The sequence below is a fragment of the Scyliorhinus canicula genome, chromosome 9 (genome assembly GCF_902713615.1).
Source record: "Scyliorhinus canicula chromosome 9, sScyCan1.1, whole genome shotgun sequence".
Taxonomy (NCBI): domain Eukaryota; kingdom Metazoa; phylum Chordata; class Chondrichthyes; order Carcharhiniformes; family Scyliorhinidae; genus Scyliorhinus; species Scyliorhinus canicula.
In genome coordinates this window covers 109,493,743-109,521,189 of record NC_052154.1, presented here as the reverse complement: position 1 = coordinate 109,521,189, position 27,447 = coordinate 109,493,743, and the positions used below count along the sequence as shown (strand labels likewise).

Sequence of the window (27,447 nt, the reverse complement as noted above, 5' to 3'; positions counted from 1 at the left end):
TTAATGTCCTTTAGGGAAGGAAATCTGCTGCCTTACCTGGGTCTGGCCTACATGTGACACCTGACCCACAGCAATATAGTTGACTCTTAAATACCCTCTGAAATGGCCAAGCAGCCCATGTTCAAGGTAATTAGGGGTGGACAATAAATTCTGGTCGAGCCATTAAGAAGGTTCTGTTGCAGAGAGGACGGCAGTCAGGGGGCTTGGGTCTCCCAAATTTATTGTATTATTACTGGGCAGCAAATGCTGAGAAGGTGAGGGGCTGGGAAGAGGGAGGATTGCCAATGGGTGAGAATGAAGGAGAGTCTATGCAGGGGGTCGGGGTTGAGTGCGTTGGCAACACCGCCGCTCCCCATGGGCCCGGGGAAATATTCAGGGAGTCCAGTGGTAGTGATGACGCTGAAGATCTGGAGGCAGTTGTGCCAGGACTTTAGGTTGTGCATGCGGTCAAGAGAAATGCCGATTCAAGACAATCATAGATTCAAGCCAGGAAGGTGAGATGGGAATTTTCGGAGATGGGAGGAGAGGGGAGTTAGAGTATTAAAGAATTTGTTTCTGGTAAGCCGGTTTGCGAAGTTGGATGAGCTGGGGGAGAAACATGGGTTGGGGCAGAGGGAGATGTTTAGGTATATACAGGTCCAAAATTTTGCCAGGAAGGAGGTACAGAGCTTTCCGATGGCACGGCCCCCACACTGTTAGAAGAGATATTGATGACAGGGGGAATGGAGAAGGGGGGCTGTCAGCGATTTATGGAGTGATTCTGGGGAAGATAAGGTATTGCTAGAGAGGATTAAGGCGAAGTGGGAGGAAGAGTTGGGGGAGGATATTGAGGTGGGGTCATGATGTGAGGTGCTCCGGAGGGTGAATGCATCAACTTTGTGCACGAGGTTGGAGCTGATACAGTTGAAGATGGTGTATAGAGTGCTCCTCACAAGGGCAAGGATGAGCCAACTCTTTGAGGGGTTCAAGAAGGGGGGCCCCACTAATAAACGTTCATAAAATTTGGTCCTGTCCAAAACTGGAGGGGTATTGGAGGGAGGTCTTTAGGGTAATCTCAAAGGTAGTGCACATGAGATCTGAGCCGGGTCCCCTAGAAGCCATATTCAGGGCGTCAACCCAGCCGGGGTTGGAAGCGAGTGTGGAGGCAGATATGTGAGCCTTCGCCTCGCTAAATGCCCAAAGGGGAATTCTGTTGGGAGGGAGGTGGGCTTCTCCACCCTGTGCCTCGGCGGGGCGGGGGGACCTGCTGGAGTTCTTAACGCTCGAGAAAGTAAAGTTTGAGTTGAGGTGGTGGATGGAAGGGTTCTGCAACTCATGGGCTTTGTTCATCATGCATTTTCATGAATTGGATGACATTGACCATTAGGGGGGTGTTGGGAGGGGGGGTTTGGAATGTATAAGTTATTGATGATTCTTTTTCATTGGTGTTTTGTATTTAAAATGTTGGGAGCTGTTTGAGGGTGGGTGGGATAAGGGGGTTGTTGGTGAGGGTTGCTGTTGTATTTGTTGTTATCGTTGATTATCTATTGTTGTAAATGTTGATGAAAATGTGAAAAAGGAGAATAAAAATATATATATTTTAAATTCTGGTCTATCCAGTGATGCCCTGATTCAATGTATGGAAAAAAAAATTTTACGTAGGAAGTGTCCCCCCCCCCCCCATTCCTCCTACCAAAATTACCTCATATTTATCTGTGTTGAACTGCACCTGCCTTGTTTTTCCCCATTCTGCAAATATGGGAGTGGATATATCGATTTGTATCCCATGTTTTTAGGAACTATATTGTAGATAAAGTTTGTTTTTGAGCATGTCACACAGCTAGTCAATAAAATAACATAAAATAAAGTAAATAAAACATTCTAAGGTTATGACTAGCGAACGGTCTCAACCTAATCCCTTTACAAATCTTTTGTCAGCTTTACATATTTCAAAACCAATCTGCAAACAACAAGTGGATTATTTAAGGTATGCTGTTTCATTTTATATAAAATCAGGCTGTATTTACCATGTATTAAAGCAGCAGGTGAATGGTCCACATATCCAACTCTCTGGATCGCTGGACACCAGAATGTGGTGATTACCTCAAGGGCAAAACAGCAGAAAAGAGTCATCTGTCTTGGAGGACCAATTGGGACTCCGAGTGTGGAATCATCCCAAGGGTCGAGTCCTCTTTGGAAGGAGCCATTTCATAGCTAGTGCAGCATGAGGTTGGTGAATAATTATTATTAATACATCCTTTTGGTGTTCATTAATGAAGTCTGCAAAAGTGCACCATTACACAGATGCACTACCCAAGATGCACATTAGGACCTTTCCAAAGGTCCTGATGCACTGACCTACATGGGAATCTCCTGGGAAGTTTCAACGTCAGATGAGCAATTCCATCAGACTGAGCTGAATAGTTACCCAGGAAATGGTTGACAGAACACTCCTTGTGTAACTCCTGGGTAATTACACAACTGACCCCCCAATCACTCACACTGACTCTTCAACTACCCCCCCCCCCCACCCCAATCACCCTCCAACCTGACCCAACCCAACTACCTCCTCTGACAACCCAAATACCCTCTGACCAACTGACTACCCACTCCGACCACCTGACTATCCCTCGACCAGATCTGACTACCCCCCAATCTAACATGCCCTCCTGACTCAACTACACTCAACCCACTTACCACCTCACTCCCGCCATCTCACTCCCGCCACCTCACTCACTTGCCACCTCATCCCACCTGTCATCCCACCCACTTACCTATTTTTGAATTCTCCCTCAGTGTACCCGAACAGGCGATGGAGTGTAATGACTAGGGGATTTTTACAGTAACTTCATTGCAGTGTTAATGTAAGCCTACTTGTGTCATTAATAAAGATTATTATTATTGACCTTACCCAACCTACCTCACCCTTAGCAACTTGTCTCACCCACCTTACCCACACTGCCACCTTAACTATTCACTCATTCATTCACGAACATTTATATTGCAACCTACCATATGGCAGCTGTGAAAAGGGGGCCTGTCTTGCTTTTCCCCTGACAGCGTGGTGCTGTAATGGAGATCTCTGAGGGACACTCACTCTGCAATTCTGGAGAACCTGGACTTGAAAAACTGGCGAGAGATGCGGAGCAGCGTCAAGGCACAGAAAGATTTGAGCAGAGCAGAAATCCGGTGATGATTGCCGCCTTGTGTAACATTCAGACCACAGTGCCACACCAAAAGATAGCTCAGTCTTAATCTCATACCTTACACAGTAACTGACTAACTGGCTGTGTGGGCATCGTTTTTCAAAAACATATTTTATTCAAGGCATTTTCATATAAGCAAACAAAATCAGAAGAAACATCACATAATATTACACATAACCAACACCCCAACACCCACTCTCCCCCCGCTCCCCCAAAATTGCCCCATTCTCCCATCCTGCCTTCCCGGTTTTAACCACCTTACCCCCCCCCCTCTCCCCGCCCCCCGCCACCTTTGCTGATCCCTAAATCCTCCTTAAAGAAATTAATAAACGCTTCCACCTTCGAGTGAACCCATCGATCGACCACCCTCAGGATGAACTTGACCTTCTCCAGCCTCAGGAATTCTGTCAGGTCGCTCTCCCACACCCCCTCTTTCGACAGCTCCAAGTCCCTCTATTGGGCAAGATCCGTCTCTGGGTGATCAGGGAGACAAGGCCAAAACATCAGCCTCTCTCGCCCCCTGAACTCCCAGGTCTTCCGGCAACCCAAATATCACAACCTCTGGACTCGGGGCCACCTTCACCCCAGCACCTCGGACATTATGTCTGCGAAGCCCTGCCAGAACCTCTTCAGCTTCAGACATGCCCAAAACATGTGGATGTGATTCGCAGGCCTCCCAGCGCTTCGCCAACACCTGTCCGCTACCCCCTCAAAAACCCTACTCATCCTTGCTACCGTCATATGCACCCAATGGACTACTTTAAACCGAATGAGGCTTAGCCTCACACACCCCAAAGACGTATTCACCCTCCGCAGAGCCGCTGGCCTCCACCTCCCCTCCCAGCGTCTCCTCCCACTTATGCTTTATGTCCCCCCACCAGGGTTCCTTCCTAGTGTATCAACTCCTTGGAGACCTTGGACACCATCCCCTCCTCTATTTCCTCCTTCGACAGTACCTTCTCTTGCAACCCCTGGGGAAGCAGCTCAGAAAAGGACGGCACCTTTCTCTTTACAAAATCACGGACCTGAACCCGATTCCCCAGGGCAACTTGTACTTTGCCTCCTATGAACAGATCGGCAAATCGCTCAATCCCTGCCTGCCGCCAACCCTCCCTGAAACCTCGCATTCAACCCCCCCCCCCCCCCCCCCCCCCCCCCCCCCCCCCCGCACAAACCTATGGTTATCGCAGATCGGTGCTCACACCGAGGCACCCTCCAGTCCCAGATGCTGCCTCCATTGTCCACACACCATTAGGGCCAACACCACCACTGGGCTCACAGAGTACCTGGCTGGTATGAACGGCAGAGGTGCTGACAACAAAGCCCTCGTTCCCCTACTCGAAGCTATCTCCATCCACTCCCACGCCAACCTCTCCCCCAAGACCCATTTCCTGAAAATGGCAATATTCGCCGTCCTGTAATAGTTCATCATGTTCATAAACGGCCTCCCTCCCCTCGTTCCTGCTCCAGAAACGCCCTGCTGACCCGTGGGGCCTTCACCGTCCACATCAACCGAGAGATCGGCCCATTAACCTTTTTGAAGAACGCCTTTGAGACGAAGATGGGAGTTTCTGAAACATGAACAGAAACCTTGGCAGCACGGTCATTTTTACTGTCTATACCTGTCCCGCCAGCGACAGCGGCAGCATATCCCACCTCTTAAAGTCCCCCATCAGCTGCTCCACCAACCGAGGCAAGTTCAGCTTGTGCAGCTGCGCCCAGCCCCGTGTCATCTGGATGCCCAAATATCTAAAACTCGCCCTCACTACCTTGAATAACAGCTCCCCTAGTCTCCTCTCCTGCACTCTAGTCTCAATGGGGAACATCTCACTCGTTCGCATATTCAACTTGTATCTGGCGAACCAGCCAAATTCTCCAAAATACCCAATATTGCTCAATGGGTTCAAAATATATAGCAGCAAGCCGTCTGCACAAAGCGAGACCCTATGCTTGACGTCTCCCGCACAATCCCTCTGCAGACCACAATGCCCTAAGTGCCATTGCCAGCGACTCTATTGCCAAAGCAAAGAGCAACAGAGAGAGCAGACACCCCTCTCTCGTCTCCCAATGCAGCCCAAAATATCCCGAACCCTCTCCGTCTGTCTGCACACTTGCGGCCGGTGCCTTGTGCAGCAACTGGACCCAGTCCACAAACCCATCCCTAAACCATCCCAGCACCTCCCACAGATATTCCCACTCCACCTGATCAAACACCTTCTCTGCGTCCATCACCACTACCACCTCCACCTCCTGCCCCTCTGAAGGCATCATAATTACACTGAGCACCCTCCTCACATTCGCCGACAACTGCCTCCCTTTTATGAAACCCGTTTGATCCTCGTCTATCACCCCCGGGACGCAGTCCTCGATTCCGGGGTCAACACCTTCGCCAACTGCTTGGCGTCTACGTTCAATAGCGATATTGGGCGGTACGGCCCACACTGCTCTGGATCCTTGCCCTTTTTCAATATCAGGAAGATGGAAACCTGCGACAATATGGTGGTGGGGGGGGGGGGTGAGGGGGGTAGATCCCCCCTCTCGCTTGCCTCATTATATGCCCTCGCCAGTAGTGCAGCAGGTCCCCCTGAAACTTTTTATAGAATTCTACCGGGAACCCATCCGGGCCCGGGACCTTCCCTGCCTGCATCGCCCCCATACTCTCCATCACCTCCCTCAACCCAGTTGGGGCCCCCAATCCCTGAACCAGCTCCTCCTCTGCCTTGGGAAACTCCAGCCTGTCCAGAAACCACTGCATTTTCACCTAACCTGCAAACTCCCGTCTGGAGCCTCTGCCTCTCAGCTGTGTGGGCATCTTCCATTCATAAAGCTGTCCTCCTTTCCTCTTTATTGCTTACAATATTCCCATCTGTCATGGCAGTTGGGACAATGAGAATTCTTCCCAATGCCAGGTTTGACCTTGGAGAGAGTATTCTTGTTTTGATGTGACTGAGCAGCCTGAAACTGTGGCACAGGTTGATGTTTGATGTGGGGCTAAGAGCTCTCAGAAGCAATGCTCATCCTGAGCAAAGAGCACATGGCACTAACACTGATATTACCACCATATTTCACTCAGACCCACACTCTCGGCGAAGGGAACAAACTGGGTATGCTGTCTATGTCTAGGGGCTGGTTTAGCTCACTTGGCTAAATTGCTAGCTTTTCAAGCAGACCAAGCAGGCCAGCAGCACGGTTCGATTCCAGTACCAACCTCCCCGGACAGGCGCCAGAATGTGGCGACTAGAGGTTTTTCACAGTAACTTAATTGAAGCCTACTCGTGACAATAAGCAATTTTCATTTTCATGTCGTGACCTTCAGTATTTCACCCTTGTTGGTGGTGTTGGGGAAATTAGCCCACAAGAATAGCAGTGCTGGGAAAGATCAGGAGTGAAGGTTTTTATATCTACAGTGGATAAATGAAGGAGACAAACTTACTGCAGAGGGTACCTACCTCATTGCACGGCTCAGTTTCTCATAGGTCATACTGCTGTTGTTTTTCCTCTTGCCCCAAAGTTGAGCCACAGCCTCTGACTTGAGGAAACGGAAAACCCCTTCTGCTCTGTTCTCCCACTTTAGCAATCCGGGGTTCTTGTCTGAATCCAGGAGGATGTCCCGAATAAACTCCCAGAGGTGCGTCCCTCGAGGTGCTGTGTAGAAAAGTATACAGAGTAGCTAAAAGAAGGAAAGACCTGCATTTATCTCACACCTTTGGGAACCTCAGAGCATCTAGAAAGTATTTGACAGCCAAAGCAGCACTTTCCAACTGTAATCATGAGTAGGAAACGTGCAGCCAATTCAAGCACAGCAGGATCTAACAGGAAGCAATCTGAAATGAGCAGATAAGCTGTCACATGTGATGTGATTGAAGGATAAATATTGACCAGGATACCAAGGACAACTCCCCTGCTCTTCTGCAAAAAGTTCCAGAGTATCCTTTTACCCACCTGAGGGGGCAGATGAGAATCTAGGCTTAACACCTCATCTAAGGAAATGGTAAATGATGAATCATCATACGTGACTAAGTAGTGGTTCATTTTAGGTTGCTAGAACATCAAAAAGAATTAGGCTTCTCTATGTGGCAGATGACCTGTACATAAAATTATAACTAGTCAGAGGAAGTTCCTCAAGACACTTGGAGGAAAGATGAACCTAGAACGTAGACCCCTGATGGACTGAAGCCTAGATCATGATTAATAATTCTCAGTGTAGCTGATATACTTCCATCAATCTGGAAGTATATCATTCAGCCCCTTTAAATCACCATGTGTGTGGCTGCACAAAAGGTTTGAAGGACCTGTGTGCTTAACTAAATAGGTACTATAGCAGCAAAAATGAGAGATGTTGGCCATGTCGAACATCTTTCATAACATCTCTTGTCTTACTAATATGACTTTTGAACCCACTCAAGATACCAATGACCCAAACTGCACGGAAATGTTTTCATTATTGAGTCCCCAGCCAAAGCTGGCTCAACCATGGTTGACAGTAATAATCAAAATTATACAGTAGAGCTGATTATTCTCTGCTTTGTGCTTCCGTTTTTCTAGCTTTTGGGTGGAACTCTTTTATTCTTCCAAGGACAGCACCCCTAACTTCTCACTAGTTATCTCACCATGCTCTATGAAAGCAATGGCATCAAATGTAGATATTTTAGCACTCGAGTATTACAGACTCAAGAAAGCATTTTTCAGTTTTTAAATTGCTTTTGAAGGAACAATTTACTTTCCCCACTGCAATTCTTCTGACAAACTGTGAGAACAATTCCGACTATGAGCCCCTAATTTTATTAAGACCAGATATGAAGGAGTCAAATGGCTCCCCTCTATTCAATCACCTCGGTAATTCTGTGATCCTGAGGCTAAGTGTTGACGCCATTGGAAACGCCTTCGCGTTTCTCGACGGCGTCAACACGGCTTCAGGATCAGCAATTCTGGCCCCTACAGGGGGCCAGCACGGCACTGGAGCGGTTCACGCCACTCCAGCTGCTGATCCCGGCATCAACTGGGCACCGCGGGATCCGCACATGCGCATTGGCACCGGCACCAATGCGCGCATACGCAGTGGCTTCCTTCAATGCGCCGGCCCCGACGCAACATGGCGCAGAGCTACAGGGGCCGGAGCGAAAGAAAGGAGGCCCCCAGCCATGGGTCAGGCCACATCGGAGGCCCCCCCGGAGTTGGACCACCCCTCCCCTCCCCTCAGGCCACTCCCCAACCCTTCCACACCGATTTCCCGCCGGATGAGAGCAGGTATGGCCAGCGCCGGCGGGACTCGGCTTTTTTACGATGGACGCTCGGCCCACCCCGGGCTGAGGGTCGGCGGGCCGGCCGCGTAGAGCAGCTCCCGACTGGCACCAACCACGCTGGCGCCAATGGTGCCGATTCTCCACTATGCGGAGAATCATGTGCCGGTGTTGGTAAAGCGTGGCGCGATTAGCGCTGGTCGCAGGGATTCTCCAGCCCGGTTATGGGCTGAGAGAATCCCGCCCATAGTTTAATTTTCATGAGACTATAACTTTTCCAAGCCAGAATGTATTTCAGAATTTAAACTGTGGGTGACAAAGACCAATCAAACAAGAGTTTATTGAATCAAAGAGCGAGCAAATTTACTAACCACTAAATCTGAGAAAAATAATAAAAACGCAACAGCAAGCATAGGACCTCCCTGCAGACATTAGGACAGGCACACACACACACACAAGGCGAGTTAAAATCCAATAAAAAAAGTAAAATAATATACTTTGCAACCTTTTGATTGTCTTTGAGGTATACATTTTAAACGTTGCAACCAATTTAAGTTCTCTGGTTTCTTGAAAGTGGTCAGATCACTGGAATCATAGAATTCCATTGCAGAAGGAAGTCATTCAGCCCATCGAGTCTTCACTGACCATCTGAAAGAGCAGCCCATCTAAGTCCAGCCCCCATCCTATCCCCGTTTCCCAAAATTCCGCCTAACCTTTTGGACACTAAGGGGCAATTTAACATGGCCAAAGCATCTAAGCTGCACATCTTTGGACTGTGGAAGGAAACTATGGAAGACACCTGGAGGAAACCCACAGAGAGATGAGGAGAACGTGCAAATTCAACATAGACACTCACCCGAGGCTGGAATTGAACCCGGGTCCCTGGCGCTGTGAGGCAGCAGAGCTAACCACTGTCCCACCGTACCACCGCTGTAGAAGATATTGCAATTATTATGAGATCACGGTTCACTGACTGGTTTCTGGTAGAGTTGGCTTCTCCAACCGGACAAAACTATTATTTCAAAAGAGAGAAGTGAGAGAGAGAGAGACTATCCCTCAGCCAGTTTCCTCTGTTAAAGACTTACTTGACACTGTCTGTGCCACTTGCAGTCTCTGCTTCATGGCTGGCAGCCTTGCCTGGAAATACTTCCCCTATTGTGTATGTCCAAGAGAGTTTGGGTGGTGTGTCTGTAAAAGCCATTGCTTCAATATCCAGTACATTGTATTTTTAACGTCCCTTCCTTAGACAATGATGAGTTTAATGGGTATCTGGATTATAGAAAATGTCACTCTCTTCACACTCCTCAATTGAACATTACGTGTGTTAATACAAAATGATTATTGATATAGGGTGGGATCTACGGCTCCACGCTAAAAGCAATGCGGCGCGGCACAATGTGACCAGTAGATACCAGGAGATTCCACTTCCGAATCGCCCAGGTTCACCACGCCTCGTGAGATCTAACACTGTGGGCAGGATCACTTTCTGCCAAATCTGAATAGTAGAGTGGGACAGCTCGTCTCACTCTATTATGCATTCTTGAGAACTAACCAAGGTGTGGTATTTAACTCCCTCTCCTTGAAGACCTCGGGCTGGATTCTCCACGCCGAAATCGCGTTTGGCACGGGGGAGGAGAATCGTCTTTTATGCCTGAATCGGGCCTACGAATCACACCGCGCGGCTGGGGGGCCATTGCCAGAGGCCCTCTCAGCGATACTCTGATCCTTACCAGCCGATTTCCCGACGCCGTGGTTCTAACCACGTCTGGCCGGTCGGGACTCACGCGCGGCGGCTGCACACTCAGTCCACGGCCTCCCTGGTGGGGGGCGGGGGGATCCATCACCGGGTGGGGGGGGGGGGCCTTATGGACGACCAGGGCAGCGATCAGGCAGGCGAGATGAAGCGGCGCGGGGCTGATCAGGGGGACCTTCTTTCTTGCTGATCATCTGCGGTCCAAGTCCGCCATGGAGTTCAGCACGGCCGCTGTGCGCATGCACGGACTCGGAAAAAGAAATGCGGGGGTCCGTATCCACAGCCAAAGGTGCGTGACGGTCCCTGGGTCCCTGCTAGCCTCCGACAGGTAAGTGAATTGCCCTATATTTTTTCAGGAAAGTCTGGAGTAAAACACCAACGTTTTTACGTCGGCGTGGGGACATTGCCCCATTTTTGGAGAATCCAGCCCCATGTGTGAGTGCCGTTCAATGATGATCTCCACAAATGGGGACCAGACAGGACGGCACTCATGGTGGTCTCCCAGGGGATTGGAGGCTTCCAGGTGCATGCCTTCTGGGCAGGATGGTACCATGGCACTGCTGACACCACCTGGGAACCCTGGCATTGGCACCTGGGTGCTAGCCTGGCACTGCCAAGTGCCCAGGTGGCACTGCCAGCTGGCCAGAGTACTTCCAGGGTGTCAGGCTGGCATTTTTTGCGCAGTGGTGATCGGGACAGCATGTGCCCTGCACGGGTGTGTGAGTGTGTGCAGGGGGCCCAGGACCTCTTTATAGTCAGTTGCGTCTTGGGGGGTTCGTGTTTCATGTTGGGGCTTGAGAGATGGCCGAGCGGAGCTCCTCAGTACAGAAAATGGGGCCCAGTGCAGCCTCGTCAGGGAGTTCTGCACTGAGGTACCGATCTACCCGGATGGCCATTAGATGGCAGGGTGCTTCTCGGCACTCCGAGCACCGAGAAACACCTGGCTAATCTCGCCCTACGGAACTCTGTCCCCATTCAGGTAGATCATGCCCATAATTTCTTAATCCAGTTCATAGGGCAGTTGAAACTCCTCTGACGTACTGATGTATAATCATTAGCCCGCATGCTAATCGAAAATATAATCAGGAAATTCAACAACGTGACCAATGAAGCAATATACGGGCCTGTAACCATTGTGAACGGTTACAAATGTTGACATACAGGCATTTGGTTTATTGCAGGGTACACATTGGTTTTTCTGAATAAGTATCAAAACAATACAGAAGTTGTGAGTTGAAGTCCCACTCCAGAGACCAGACAACAAATCCTGGACTGACACATTGGGCGTAATTCTCTGCTCCTGGGAAAAATCGGGAGGGCCGTCGTGAACTCGGCCGAGTTTCACGACGGCCTCGGAGGCCGCTCCTCGCCCCCTATTCTCCCCTCCCGGCGGGGCTAGGAGCGGTGCTCCGTAACTCTTGGCCGCCGGAGTGTTGCGCCAAGAATGACGCGGCTGGTGCGCCTAATGACATCAGCTGCGCATGCGCAGGTTGGCCGGCTCCAACCTGCGCATGCGCGGCTGACGTCATGATGCTGACGGCACGAACCCGCGCATGCGCGGTGGCCGTCTTTCCCCTCAGACGCCCCGCAAGACGTGGCGGCTTGATCTTGCGGGGCGGCGGAGGGGAAATAGTGCGTCCGATTTGGACGCCGGCCCGATGATGGGTGGGCACCGATCGTGGGCCTGTCCCCTCCCGAGCACAGTCGTGGTGCTCTTTCCTTGCTAGGCAACCTACAAGCCCCAAATAGGCTTCTCACTCCCGTTTCACAACGGCAGAAACCAGGTGTGTTTGCTGGGCCGTGAAATGGCCGCGAATGGCATGCAGCTCGGCCCATCCGGGTCGGAGAATCGCCGTTCGCCGTGAAAAACGGCAAACGCCGATTCTTCCGAGCCGGGGGGGGGGGGGGGGGGGGGGGGGGGGGGGGGGGCGGGGCGTGAAATTTATCGGGGGGGCCCTCCAGCGATTCTCCCACCCGCCGTGGGGAACGGAGAATCGCGCCCATTGTGTGTGTTGATATTTGGATGTGCCACTAAACTGAAGCAACCCTCTTGCCCACTTGCTCTGTCTTGAACAGCAATGTTGAAATGACCAGATAAGTACAAATGAACCTACAAGATGCCGTGACATTATTCAAAGTAGAGTCGGAGAGTTTCCCTTGGTCCTCTGGCCCATGCTTTCCCCCGCCATCATCACTAAAAAATATTTCCTGGTCATTATTACATTGCTCATGGGAGCTTGCTATGCTCAGATTAGCTGATACATTTCCAATATTACGCAATGACTACATTCAAAAGTACTTCACTTTAGGATTTCCTGAGGTTGTTTTTAATTTTTTTATTTATTTTTTTAAATTTAGATTACCCAATTATTTTTTCCAATTAAGGGGCAATTTAATGTGGCCAATCCACCTAACCTGCACATCTTTGGGTTGTGGGGGCGAAACCCACGCAGACACGGGGAGAATGTGCAAACTCCTCACAGACAGTGATCCAGGGCCGGGATTTGAACCCAGGTCCTCAGCGCCGTAGGCAGCAATGCTAACCACTGTGCCACCGTGCTGCCCCTCCTGAGGTTGTTTAATGCCTTGTAATGCCTTGGGTTTTCAAAGCCCAACTTGAAATACAGCTCTCAATTCATAGTGTATATGAAGGAATTGTTTCTAGCTGCTTTTTTAAAATCATATCTGTTCTTTCTAGTATCTATAGCTTTTCCCTATGTAACTCGCATGGTGACATTCAAGTGTCCCAATCGTGTCATATCACAGTATTTAATATCACAGGGGCTGGTTTAGCACAGTGGGCTGAACAGCTGGCTTGTAATGCAGAACAAGGCCAGCAGCACGGGTTCAATTCCCGTACCGGCCTCCCTGAACAGGCGCCGGAATGTGACGAATAGGGGCTTTTCACAGTAACTTCACTGAAGCCTACTTGTGACAATGAGTGATTATTATTATCCCTTTTCTCCTTCCTGTCTCTAAATTTCATGTTTGACATTCTGACTAGGTATGACCTTGTTAAACTGGTTTTAATTTGGCCCACTGGCTCTAATACAACAGTCTACTCCATGGAAATTGATGACTAATACACCACACAACCTGCCCTATTTAAAGAGGCAAACATGGATGATTTTGAAGCCAGTTCTATCAGCAGGTATAATTTTTTAATATTTAATCATGGAATGAGGGTGCCTCTGGTTAGGTCTGAAATTATTGCACATCTCCAATATAAACAATTCCTCATAAACTATCCAATTCTCATCTCCTGCCTTGTAAGAAAGACCATTATAAGTCTCATTCTCTTGAGGGCAGCTCCATAACACGAGTAATAATAATTCCCCAGTAGTTGTCTGCACACTGAAGTTACAATTTTCGCACCTTGGACTGTGGGTGGAATTTGGAAGAAGTGTTTGAGTTGATCAAACAAATGTAAAAAGTCAGAAAGTGGGTGAACAGTGGTTACTCGGCGAGGTTTAACATTTTTCACAAATGCAAGCTTTTGAAATTGTTGTCGTTTTACAAATTGGATATTGTTCAAAATTGTTCTGAATGAAACACAAACAACTTCTGGCAGTGAAAGAAGATGGCCTTAGGATCTTCTGTTTTAAGATTAGCACACAGGAGACCATTCAGGCCATTTTGTTTGTGTCAGCTCTCTGAAAGTGCTACCAGTTACTCCCACTCCCCTGCTCCTTCCTCATATCCCTGCCAACTTAATTTTAAAGTAGATATTCTATTCCTTTTTGGCAGTTAATATTGCTTCCAATACCATTTCAGGCAGTATATTCCAGATCATAACACCACTGATAAAAAATAAAATTCCACGTCTCCCAGCTGGCCTTTTGGCCAATTACCTTAAATCTGTGTCCTCTGGCTCCCAGCCCCCCCTGCCAGTGGAAAGCTTTTGAATGGAGTACTGTGTGTCTTGGGGGAAAATGTATGGGAAAATAAGAAAAGCAATCTGGTTGCTGCTCAGGTGAAATGGCAAAAAATGGATTCCAGAATGCTGAAGGTCCCCAATATTTTATCTCGGGGAAACATTCTAATTTCTCCCTCTCTAACAGCACAGTGATGTACCTACACCACATGGACTGCAGCAGTTTAAGAAGATGGCTCGCCACTACCTTCTCAAGGGGAATTAGGGATGGGCAACAAATGCTAGCCTAGCAATGTCCACATTCTATGAATGAATCAATAGATATTCTCAATTGAAGACAGTCTTGAGAGACACTTTGAAATTAAACCAACAACCTCAAAGACATACAACCACAATTTTTGTTGAAGATCAACGTAATGTAACTGAGGGTCATTATATAAACGCACAACGAAACACAGGACTACAATTCAGGCACCAGCCTTTTTCAACTGCTGGTCCGAGTACACCCTGCTTCATGATAGCCTCAACTGTTCGACTTGTTAGCACTGTCAGAAATTAAGGATATGCAGACCAGATTAAATGAAGTCAGATAACTGCACATGTGAAAAAGAAAGTGAAAGTCACCATAATCGGTCGTCGGCTGCACTCCCCTCTTTTATTGGAGAGAAAACTGATTAGTGGTGGTTGTGGGTCACCCCACATCAGGTGAGGGGCAAGGTTGAGAAGACGGGGCCATCATGAATAACCTCAGCCAGTACAGGAATTGAACCTGTGCTGTTGATGTTGCTCCGCATCACAAACCAGCCATCCAGACAGCTGAGCATAAAGGATGAGGTAGACTAGTTGGACTGAACAGTTTATTTCTGTGTTGCAAATCAATGAGGACATACACAGTCACCACTGGCAAACTCGTCACCTTCATAGCTGCAAAGTAGCTAGGGTAGGCCTAGGCTTACACTCGTTCTCATTCCACAGGAATGGAGAATAGAACAGGAATGGGACATAAAGCCGGTGGACCCTGTCTCCTCCACAAATTCCCAAGCCCTCCCAGATAGAGTTTCCGCACTGCATAAACATTGGAATTTCAGGATTTGGATAGATGAAAACTGTTTAATGTATGGAAAGGCACAACGTAGGAAATCCAAAACATGTTTCACAACATCCAGCCAGTGCGTAGAAAATGAGCAAGTGCCTTCTTGCACCAGATGTATCATATTTCTGCTTCTGAATATTCCATTATTTCCTGGTATACTGTTGTGCTATCGATTCAATCTACCTGCATGGATTGCACAATCTAATTTGGGTACATTTGCTTTACACAAATGAATGAATGGCTACTCAGTGAAAGTTAGAGAAAACAGTGGGAATAAAAATACTAACAACCTGCATGTAGTGCCTTCAACGGAGTAAAATATCATGTGGCACTTCACGGGAATGTTACCAAATGGAGTCAACGTGAGGAGATATGTGAATGGGGGCAGAAAGCTTGGTCAATGTGGTAGGTTTTAAAGAGCATCTTAAATATGGAGAGGGGGAGGGACGCAGGAGGTTAGGGAGAAATTTAATGAGGCTTTGAGTCCAGACAACTGAAGACATGCAAACCGAAAATTGTGACCCTCTAGATGCCAGAATTGGAGGTGATGAAGAGATCTTGTGTGGTTATTTTTACTTTCTCATGAGATTGAGTGTCATTCGTAAGGCCAACATTTGTTCCGCATCTCTACCCGTGAGAAGATGGCAATGAATCACTTGAATCGCTGCAGTCCCTATAATTCCCCAGTGTGCCAGTGGGAGAGGCAGTGAAATGTTTATGATGACGGATGGGATGCCAATCAAGCGGGCTGCTTTATCATGGATGGTGTTGAGCTTCTTGAGTGTTGTTGGAGCTGCACTCCAGGCAAGTGGAGAGTATTCCATCACATTCTTGACTTGTGCCTTATACATGGTGGACAGGCTTTGGGGAGTCAAGAAGCGAGTTTCTTGCCACAAAATTCCCAGCTTCTGACCTGCTCTTGTAACCATAGTATTTATATATCTAGTCAAATTCAGTTTCTGGTCAATAATAACCTCCAGGATGTTGATTGTGAGAAATTCAGAGATGGTAATGCCATTGAATGTCATGGGGTGATGGTTAGATCCTCTCGTATTGGAGATGGTCATTGCCTGGCACTTGTGTGGCATGAATGTTATTTGCCATTTGTCAGCTCAAGCCTGAATATTGTCCAGGTATTGCTGCATATGGACATGGACTGCTTCATTATCTGAGGAGTCTTGAATGATACTGAACACTGTGCAGTCATCCGCAAACATCCCCACTTCTGACATGGTATCTATGCTCATGTTTGCTGCCAACTATTGTAGTTTTTATGTTCACAGTTATCCTGATGTCTTCATCTTGATTTGTATGCTCCAGCACCAGTTTAAATTCTAAGCACTGTTAGACTGATGCAAACTTTAGTTACAAGTCTTACAATCCGTCCTGCATTTTGTGGACAGGAAGTATTTGGACAATTCTCCACATTGCCGGGTAGATGCCAGTGTTGTAGCTGTACTGGGACAACTTGACTGGAGGTGAAGCTAGTTCTGCAGCACAAGCCTTTAGTACTTCAGCTGGGATGTTGACAGGCGCTATGGCCTTGGCTGTTTCCAGTCCATTCAGTCATTTCTTGCTTCCATGTGGAGTAAATTGAATTGGTTTAACACTAGCATTTGTAAAGCTGGAGGAGATTATAGTTTTAGGCTGGGGCAAGGCCATGGAGGGAGGTTCAAAATCAGGATGAGAATTTTAAAATGGAGACGTTGCCAGACTGGCAGCCAATGTAAGTCAGCGAGCACAGGGATGGACAATGGGGGAGCAGGACCTGGTGAAAGTTAGGAGACGCAGAGCAGAGTTTGGGGTGACAACAAATTTCTGGATGGGGTGAGGCTGGCCAGAATGGGTCGGTAATGATGAACAGTTCATTTCCTAAGCCAGGCATTCTTGATGAGTCTACAGCAGCACACTGATACACAGTCCCTGAGTGGTATGGTGCCAGTACTAATGCTGAAATCATTGCAAGGAGACTGCCTGACATTGTCTCAGGAGAGAAGACCCATCGATTTCCCATATTCTTTCTATCACGATGTGCCCAGTCTGATGAACCCACTTAGGAACTGGACATTTTCACAATGGCATGATTCTACCTTAAGAGTGAATATGGCATTTACTTACTATACTTTTTTCCATTCGATCTCTGGGACTGGACACACTCTTTCTTATCTTGGGAGTCTAAGAGGAAAATAGCAGCACAGTCATTGCTGGGGGTACATTTAATTATTTTTCAAATCAAGAATGCAGTAATTCCTGCCTCATTATTGTGAATAATTCATGTGGAGTTGACAAGGGCCCAGGGCTGCTCCTACCCAGCAACACCTTATCTTCACTGACTTTGACCTTGAGGTTCTTCCTCCAGGCAAGCCCCAGGCCTAATTTTAATGATATCGTCATTACGACTTTCATAATGACACAGGATGAGGCCTACTCTGTGTCAAATGTGCCAGAGAAACCTAGCTGGATGCAGAGCCAAAATACATGTGATTTTGATTTGAGGAGAAGGAAGGAGGAGGCTTCCTTGTGTCTCCTCACACTCCTCACACCGCCATCTTTTTGGGACCTCTGCACCCTAACACTACTCATGTCCTGTAAGATTGATACTATTTTGTTATACCATTAGGACTTAGGGGATTTTCACAGTAACTTCATTGCAGTGTTAATGTAAGCTTACTTGTGACGCCAATAAAGATTATTATTAGTTATCATATCATTAAATATATTGCTTAATGTTATATTCTTGGTGTAACATGACCAGAAGAGCATGATGGATAAGATCAGTTAAAGGTTAGCTACAGTTCTTTACAAGGCTGACATGTTGAGAAGTGATAAAAAGGATGAATTCAGACAATGTAAAGATCCTGGGCAGGATTCTCCATCTAGCGACGCCGGAATCCTGAAACGAGATTTGGCGGGCAATCACGCGTGAGGTGAAAACCTGCCATGCTCCGGTACCTCGACAGTGGCATCAATGCGTTCTACTCCATATATACAATAAACGCAGTAGGCATACCATTAAGGGGCCTGACCGGTATTCTCCGGGGCCACCTTGATGCTCCGCCTCCACCGGGAGGAATTACTGACGGCGAATATCACTTGTGGTTTTAAAAATCGGGAAAGAGGCGTCGTGGCTGATGAGGGAGCGAGAGGAGATAGGACATGCAGAGGCACGACCGTGGACTGTATGGGGGGCCGTCGGGGCTGGCGGGGAGCAGGGGCAGCGGGAGGGGAGGTAGCAGGGGGTGACAGGGGGTGATCAGGGGATGGGTCGGGGTGTCCAGGCACAGACTGCCATTGCCTTGGCCAGCAAGGCAGCCACCTTGCTGCACACTGACCGCCCATTATGGCCCGTGGTTGCACAAAGTGACACTGGCAGTATGCGTGCCCCCACACCATCACCCCAGTACTCCATCCTCCACCATGCACCCCACCATCCCACACACCACCCCCCTCCGCTCCACCAACTCCCCCCGCCCCTCCCGAAAAGCCCTGGGAGCCGCACCACCCGCTGGTGGGGAATCACGTGACCCATCCAAGGGCAACGCCAACAATAGCCCCTAAAAGTGGGTGCCGGACGGGGTCGTGGAGCTTACCGCTGGCATGGATAGGGCCAGCCACTGGCGCCCCTGCTGACAGGGATGGGTCTCTGCCAGCAGGGATGGGTGCCAGGGACAGAGGTTTTTGTGGTGCCAGGCACAGATGGGGCCAGGAGTGCGGTGCGGAGGGCAGCGTTCCTGGGTAATGGCCAGTGGTTGGCGTGAGGATGCGGGAGGAGGAAGGGCGACACACAGGGGCAGGGGCTACAGTGCAGGCTGGGGCCACCGTGCAGCCCATTGGACCTGGTTGGGCACGGGGGTTCGCACCATGGTAATATGTTTGCCTTTCACCCCCTGCAGCAATGGCTATCAGAATCCAACCAGAAATGGTGGCCTTCATCCTGGCCTTCACAGCCCTGGGGGATGCACGGAGGCTGTACGATCAGGAGCTGCTTAGGGAGGACTCTGTAGCGACAGAGCCTGCCCCAGAGGAACAGGGGCCAGATGGTGATGATGGAGAGCCAGCCACCCAACAGGCCAAGGAGGATGTCCGAAGGAAGCGCCGCATCAGGCATCATGTATACCAGCAGCGTCTGTCCTTCGAGGACCTGCCAGACTGGGCATGTCACTGAAGACTCCGGCTGAGCAGGGGTTTGTGAGGCATATCTGCAGGATCATGGCGCACCTGGAACCACGGAAGGTTCGGAGGAGCACACCCGCTCCTCGTGGCTGTCAAGGTGCCAGTCGCCCTGAATCTTTGCACCACGGGGTCTTTCCAGGTGCCTGGTGGGGACCTGTCTGGAAGCCCTGTATGCCCGGTGGGCACAATATATCAAATTCAATGTGGACCGAGACCACCAGATGCCTGTGTGGTGGGGCTGCCATCGCCGGGATGTGCCGAGTACAGGGAGTGATTAACGGGATGCATGTCACCCTACGAGCACTGGCCCAGAACAGGCCGCTCTTCACAAACCTAAAGAGGTTCCACTCGATGAATGTGCAGCTGGTGTGTGACCATGAGATGTACATCATGCATGTCTGTGCCTGATACACGGACAGTGTGCACAGCACCTTCATTCTGGCACAATCGTTGGTTCCTGACACCTACGAGGTGCAACCCCAGGTGAGTGGTTGGCTTTTGGCTGATGACGTCTATCCGGAGGCTACAGAGCGATGTGGAGACCCGCTACAACAATGGCCATGCAGCGACCAGGGGTGTGATCCAGCGGTGCTTATGGCATCCTAAAGGTGCAGTTCAGGGGCCTGGACTGCTCTGGAAGGGCCCTCCAGTATAGCGCGTGGAGAGTCTCCTACATCATGGTGGCCTGCTGCATCCTCCACAACATCGCACAGCAGAAGGACAATGTGCTGGAGGAGGGGGATGAACGGCAGACCTCATCCAATGAGAAGGATGTGGGGAAGCCTGCCTGTGACGGGGCATCCCTGCAGGGCCGGCTCAAGGCACCGGCAACTCGAGCAGTCGCCCGGGGCGCCATGTGCTAGGGGGCGCCAGAGACTCAGGTCCCGCGCATGCGCAGTTGGGCAGGTGCCAACCAGCGCATGCGCGGTGGCCGCCCTCCCCCAGGGCGGTCCCCCCGCTCGGTCCGCTCCCCCCCCTCGGTCCGCCCCCCCCCTCGGTCCCGCCCCCCGCCCCCCCCCCACGGCCCCCCCGCCCCGCCCCCCCCCCTCGCCCCCCCCCGCCCCCGCCCCCCCCTCGCCCCCCCCCCCGCCCCGACCCCCCTCGGCCCCGCCCCCCCAAGGGCGCCGAAGTTCAGCTTGCCCGGGGTGCCAGCAACCCTAGGGCCGGCGCTGCATCCCTGACTGTGCCTTGGCCAACACCCGCACAGAGAGCCCCTGGTCTTCGACATCCTGACCCATGGCTTGGGTGGCACATATCGTTGACACTGCCACCCGCCACTGAAGGAGGTTGGACTCCTCCAACTGCACCTGCAGGTGCTAAATGGTTGCTGACACCCCCTGATGTAGTCCCTGGCTCTGCTCCTGCATCTCCACTATGATGGGACCGCCCTTTCCAAAAGCCCGAATACCATCCAGACGGCAGTTAGTCCCTGCGGTTGGACTGTTTCCCCCCCCCCCACCTGATATGCCACAGCACATGTGTGGTGCGCACCAGATAGTGCTTCAGGAGCCTCTTCATTAACATGTCCACCCGAGGTGAGTGTCTCTGGGATGGTGGAGGATTTTGGAGACAGCTGTGTCGAGAGATCAGTGTTGTCCCCAGAATGATGCTCCGGGGTGTCTCAGACTGTGGTTTGGGGCTCTCATTGCTGTCCATTGCCTTGTCGTCACTGGTATCTGCTTGGGGTTGGGGTTGGTGGTGGGGGACACCAGAAGGCTCCCCCTCATCGCCAGCTGATCCTGCAACACACAATTCATGACACATGATTGGATCATGCATTGGGATGGTGTGGGGGTAGTGAGAGGGATGTGTGGGGTTTGTGCCACACATGCCATGGAGAACCACAACTCAGAGTGGGCTCACTTGCTCACCTGATGCCAACCTCCACCTTGATGGCTGCTCTGCATCCAGGCCCACCAACCAGGTCCAGTACCTGCCGCTCCGGTGAGGTGCCGTAGATCCAGCGGACCCCCTCCGGTCTTCCCTCTCTCCCAGTTTTTATATGACCCCTTCTTTGGAGGGGGGGTGGGGCAGAAAGGGCAAATTATTAGGCAGTTGGACGCGTGCAGCACAGGGGGTGGACAGCTGGTGGCCTCTGTGGCCAGGGCATGGCACCCGGTATGGGTGCTGGCATGTACTGCAGGGTGGGGAGTGTGCACACTTTCAGGGCCTGGTTGCCCCTCCGGGGTGGGGGAGGGGGGTGAGGGGGTAGTTACAGGTGTGTGCGATGGGGGGTTAGTGCCAGGGGCACGGTGATGCCTACTCACCCTCGTTGCACTGAGGAGGTCATGCAGCTTCTTCCTGCACTGCTGCCCAGCCCTGACAGTAGGGCCCATGGGGCTCATGGCATCTGCCGCCAGTACCCAGTCCCGGTGTACGGCGGCGGGTGGCAGCCTTCTTCCCACGCCAGGGTACAGGGTGGCCCACCTCACCTCCAAGGTGTCCAACAGGGTCTCGAGCTCTGCCACTGCACAATTGGGTACCGCTCTCCATGCTGCCATCTTGTTGGCTGGGATGAGTGTGGGTGGGGAGTGAGGTGCTAATATGTAGCCGCAGCTTGTCAGCCTCTCGAGTGTCAATCCCGACTCTGGCGAATCAGATACCGTTTATGATTGGAATCGCTGGTGTTTCACGTGGTGCCGGTGCTGGCCCATTAACTGTTCATGAATTGATCTGGGACCGGCGCCAATTTTATCGTTGTATAAGTCCCAGCGTCAACACTTACCTCTGAAATGGAGAATTCCACCCCATTATTTAAACGTCATTTGGATACGGATGACACCAGAGAGGCTGTTAGCTTTTTATCTTTTTAAAATTATGTATTTATTTTTTATCCAGGGACAATTTTGTGTGGCCAATCCACCTGTCCTGCACATCTTTTTGGGTTGTGGGGGTGAGACCCAAGTATACACAGGGAGATTTTGCAAACTCCACATGGACAATGACCCGGTGCTGGGATTGAATCCGAGTCCTTGGCGCCATGAGGGAGCAGTGATAACCACTGCGCTGCCGTTGGCTTTTTAATCTGTGGCAGTCTAGCCAAATAGCTGTGAAATGGACAAGTGTATATTAATCCTGTTAGGTGGTCAGTGTTGATGAATAAAGAGCAAGGATGCCACAAATCTGGAACCCCTCCCTCAATGACAATCCCTTAAATCAGGCTAAAGGTACTATCGTGGAAAGGCAGTTAGGTAATGATTCATCAATCAGATGGCCAGAAATGGGGTTTTACCTAATATGGCACACAGCCATTCTGAAAACGGTGTATAAATTAATGATTTATTTTAAAGTATGCATCATCATCAATAAGATGAAGAGAAGACAGAAGATAAACTTCAACTGAGAGACAATCAAGTGTAGGATGAATGTGTGCGATCAGGCATATTGCCTGTTCTCGTCAGCTTGGATCCAGTACGCTCCTTTGTAGGACCATGAATTAGATTCAAGTTGAATTTGAATTGATTTTTGGAGCAGGCAAGGGATAGATTAGGTTCTTGCCTTGTTCACTCTGCGCATTGGTTTTATAACTCTGAGAGAGGAATAAAATTAAAATAAAAACATGAAGAGATAAGGTGCGCAGTCAATTGGAGGTTAAGTACCAGTGTTTGCTCGTGAGCGTGACTGATGACCACTGCCCTTTGCTAAGAAAAATGATTTTCTGCTTATTGTGGACAAGCAGTCTGTGAAACTTGTGAAAATACCCTGGTACCCATGTGGTTTTGTAGGTAGCTAGAGCTGCAAGTCCCTTTTTGATCATCTCTCCCAACTTAGTCTGTAATAGACATTGACTGAAGTCTTACAGTTAAATTAAAACAAAAGCTGGCTCTTATCCAATGATATTATTCCAGGGTCCATTTCCTTTGGTCCTTTAATTCCCAATCCAAGCCACATCATTCCTGACCACTTTGAGCCTGGCTCTGGTATTAATTATTCATATATGCCCCTTATGTCAAAGCCACTTCTTGGAGATGCAGAAAAGATTTCACAAACAAATTAGCAAATCAAAGGGGTATTACCTGAAGCATCCTCAGGGTCAGACTTTCCTGCAATCTCTGTCCTTCTCACCTCTCTACCATCAGCACCATCTAAAAAAAGAGTTTTCACAGGATTTCAATGCGTGTTCCAAGCCACACAGGATGAACATAAGAACATAAGAACTAGGAGCAGGAGTAGGCCACCTGGCCCCTCGTGCCTGCTCCGCCATTCAATGGGATCATGGCTGATCGTTTGTGGACTCAGCTCCACTTCCCGGCCCGAACACCATAACCCTTCATCCCTTTATTCTTCAAAAAACTATCTATCTCTATCTTAAAAACATTTAATGAAGGAGCCTCAACTGCTTCATTGGGCAAGGAATTCCATAGATTCACAACCCTTTGGGTGAAGAAGTTCCTCCTAAACTCAGTCCTAAATCTACTTCCCCTTATTTTGAGGCTATGTCCCCTAGTTCTGCTTTCACCCGCCAGTGGAAACAACCTATCCGCATCTATCCTATCTATTCCCTTCATAATTTTATATGTTTCTATAAGATCCCCCCTCATCCTTCTAAATTCCAACGAGTACAGGCCCAGTAAAGAATGTGAAGAATATGCTCTCCAAATAGAAATAAGGTCATACCTTCATAGTTATTATCAAACAAATATTCATCTTCCTTCCATACATTGCTGACAGTTGACAAATCTGAAAAAAGCCCAAAGAAGTTATTGATGAAGGAACAAACAGTACATGTTGTGATCCAATGTCCTGTTCTTAGATTTGATATTTGTTTGCTTACAGTCTTATTATTGGGTGCTGTGAGGAAATGTCATGCATTTTCACTATAAATCATGTTACTCAAATATTCACAGGAAAGCATTCACACGTTACGTCAGACATAGACGTTAAGCTGCCGTGCTTTGAGCAGGTTACACTGCACAGTACAGCATTACGATATGTTGTGTGGTATTAAGTAGCACTGCATTGCGGTGTTGCATTGGGCCCTATTTTAAGAGTTTAAAGTTTTTATTATTTTTAAACAGATAGAGGAAGACAAATAGGAAGTTGTACTAAATAGGCAAAAAAAAAAGAAAGAGAAGTACCAAACTGTAAGTGTTCTAGTTTAACTGCAACTTCAATATTTCATGAATATATTAAGCCAGCAGTGAGATATTTAAAGCCTAGACTCATCCTTTATGTCTGGGGGCTGAATTTTGAAGCAACACTGGAGTAAATTAAACTTCTTAGCTTTGAGAGGGACCCAGTAAGATCGTATCACAGAGCTATATAAGAATGTTAATTCTATAGTGAAAGTGAGTGCAAGTTCAAACCAAAAATAATCAAACTTTGATTTGTTTTTCAGATATTCTTCACAGAAAAGAGTAGATTCTGCAATCCCACTGGTCCATTGTTGAACTGCTTTTGGAAAGTAAGCAGTCTTACAACACCAGGTTAAAGTCCAACATGTTTGATTCAAGCACTGGCTTTCGGAGCACTGCTCCGTCCTCAGGTGAACCGAAAGTGCTCCGAAAGCTAGTGTTTGAAATAAACATGTTGGACTTTAACCTAGTTGGTCTTTAAGCAAGTGTTTGAAACGAACCTGTTGGACTTTAACCTGGTGTTGTAAGACTTCTTACTGTGCTCACCCCAGTCCAACGCCGGCATCTCCACATCATGCTTTTGGAAAGAGCTAAGATTGGAGAATTGGTACAACAATGTTTGTAGCTGACACCCAGCATGCATGAAGTACAGCGACAGATGGGTGATCGTTAGAAAGGGTAGGCAGTCAGTGCAGGAATCCCTTGTGGCTGTCTCCCTCTCTAACAAGTATACCGTTTTGGGTACTGTTGGAGGGTTGGCCTAACGGGTGAAAACAATAGCAGCGGCCAAAGCAGTGGCACCACGACTGGCTCTACTTTTCAGCAGGGAGGGTCAAAGCGCAGAAAGGCAACAGTCATCGGGGACTCCATAGTCAGGGGCGCAAATAGGCTATTTTGTGATCGTGAAAAAGACCCCAGGATGGTGTGTTGCCTCCCTGGTGAAAGGGTCCGGGATGTCACTGAACGGCTGCAGGGCATCCTGAAGGGGGAGGGTGATACGGCAGAGGTCATGGTGCATGTTGGTACCAATGACATAGGTAGAAGGAGGGATGAGGTCATGCATCAGAAATTCAGGGAGCTAGGCTAAAAATCAGGACCTCTCGGGTTGTAATCTCTGGATTACTCCCAGTGCCACGAGCGAGCGGGTATAGAAATAGGAGAATAGCACAGATGAATGTGTGGCTAAAGAGGTGGTGCAGGAGGGGGGGTTTTGGATGGCCGGACCACTGGGACTATTTCTGGGGAAGATAGTACCCGTACAAGCAGGACGGTCTACATTCTGAACCAGAGTGGGACTAACATCCTTGCTGGTGGGTTTGTTAGTGCCATTGGGAGGAGTTTAAACTAATATAGGACATTTGCCTTTATCAATCAAGGCGTAGATTACAAAAGCAGGGAGGTCAAGTTGGAGTTGTATAGAACATTGGTGAAGCCACAGCTGGAGTATTGTGTGCAGTTCTGGTCGCCACATTATAGGAAGAATGCGATTGCACTGGAGGGGGTGCAGAGGTGATTCACACGGATGTTGCCTGGGATTTTAGTTATGAAGTAAGGTTGGATAGTCTTGGGTTGTTTTCACTGGAGCAGAGAAGACTGAGGGGTGACCTGTGATTCTGTGAATATTGAGAGGTGAGCAGCACATAGGATTGACTTCTAGAAGGAGTAAAGAAAGGAAAATCTAGTATAAGCTAAGAGACAGCTGGATGTGGTTATGGGAGAGGGGACTGTTATGATATGGGCTGAAAGTTCGCATCTACATTCACCTTTGTGGATTTCTGGCGTGCAGTATGAATGAATCAAACAGTGTGAATATTCATATAGTGAGCTGAATTCAGAAGCCAAGAGCAGCAAATAATTGTCGCTTGTGCAACAATCAACTTGCTGAGTTTTGTTGGTGTTGCAGGATTAGCAATAGTGACGAGCAGTTGCTTCTTGGCATTTATCCAAATGTTATTGCCGATCAAGTTGGAGAGGTGAAAGCTGTACATGATAATAGTAGGATCAGAAATAGAAATCTGAATGTCTAATAATGCTCAGTGTATAGAACCTTGATAACCTGATCGGATCAGGAGGAGACCATTCAGCCCCTCCAACCTGTTCTGTCATACAGATCATAGCTCATCTATATCTCAACTCCATTCCCCCTCTTTGGTTCCATATCCTTTCTGTATCTATATATCTATATCTTTCTATATTTATTTGGCGGGATGGTAGTAGAGTGGTTAGCACTGTTGCTTCACATTACCAGGGTTTCAGGTTCGATTCCCGGCTTGGGTCACTGTTTGTGTAGAGTCTGCACATTCTCCCTGTGTCTGCATGTATTTCCTCCGGGTGCTCCGGTTTCCTCCCACAAGTCCCGGAAAACAAACTGTTAGGTAATTTGGACATTCTGAATTCTCCTCGGTGTACCCGAACAGGCGCTGGAATGTAGAGACTAGGGGATTTTCACAGTAACTTCATTGCAGTGTTAATGTAAGCCTACTTGTGACAATGAAGATTATTATTGTATCCCTGGCTAGCAGAAATCTATCATTAGACTGAAAATTGATCTAGATCCTACTGCTGGAAGAGAGTTCTGTGTACCAAGCCTGGTGTAGGCATGTTTTATAGAATCCTACAGTGCAGAAGGAGACCATTTGGCCCATCAAATCTGCACCGACCTACCGAAAGAGCACTCTACCCAGGCTTACCTCCCGCCCTTTCCCCATAATCCCTAAACCCATCTAACCTTTTGGACACTAAGGGGCAATTTTGGCATGGCCAATCCACCCAACCTGCACATCTTTGGACTGTGGGAGGAAACCAGAGCACCCGGAGGAAACCCACGCAGACACAGAGAGAACGGGCAAACTCCGTACAGACTCAAGCTCAGAATTTAATCCAGGTCCGTGGTGTTGTGAGGCAGCAGTGCTAACCACTGTGCCACCATGCTGACCATGTTTCCTAACTTCTCTCTTGGATGGGCTGGCTCTGATTGCAGGGCTATGTCCCATTGTCGGAGACTCATCCATCAATCGAAAACACTGTAACATTATCAATTTATTTCAAAATTCT

At 48.9% G+C, this 27,447-nt stretch overlaps 1 protein-coding gene across 3 annotated transcripts in view; it reads right to left on the bottom strand.

Annotated features, from left to right (window-relative positions):
- The window catches only part of LOC119971602 (ETS homologous factor-like), a 75,243-nt gene that overhangs the window by 5,113 nt on the left and 42,683 nt on the right, over positions 1-27,447 (bottom strand). For 2 of the 3 annotated variants that reach the window (XM_038807386.1, XM_038807388.1), the window contains 4 exons: positions 23,936-23,998; positions 23,335-23,403; positions 17,264-17,320; positions 6,635-6,830 (listed from right to left, as the gene is read on the bottom strand). In XM_038807386.1, the coding sequence (XP_038663314.1) occupies positions 6,635-6,830; positions 17,264-17,320; positions 23,335-23,403; positions 23,936-23,998 (385 nt within the window). The remainder of the gene's footprint in view (positions 1-6,634; positions 6,831-17,263; positions 17,321-23,334; positions 23,404-23,935; positions 23,999-27,447) is intronic. The other variant, XM_038807387.1, reaches the window with a different exon arrangement.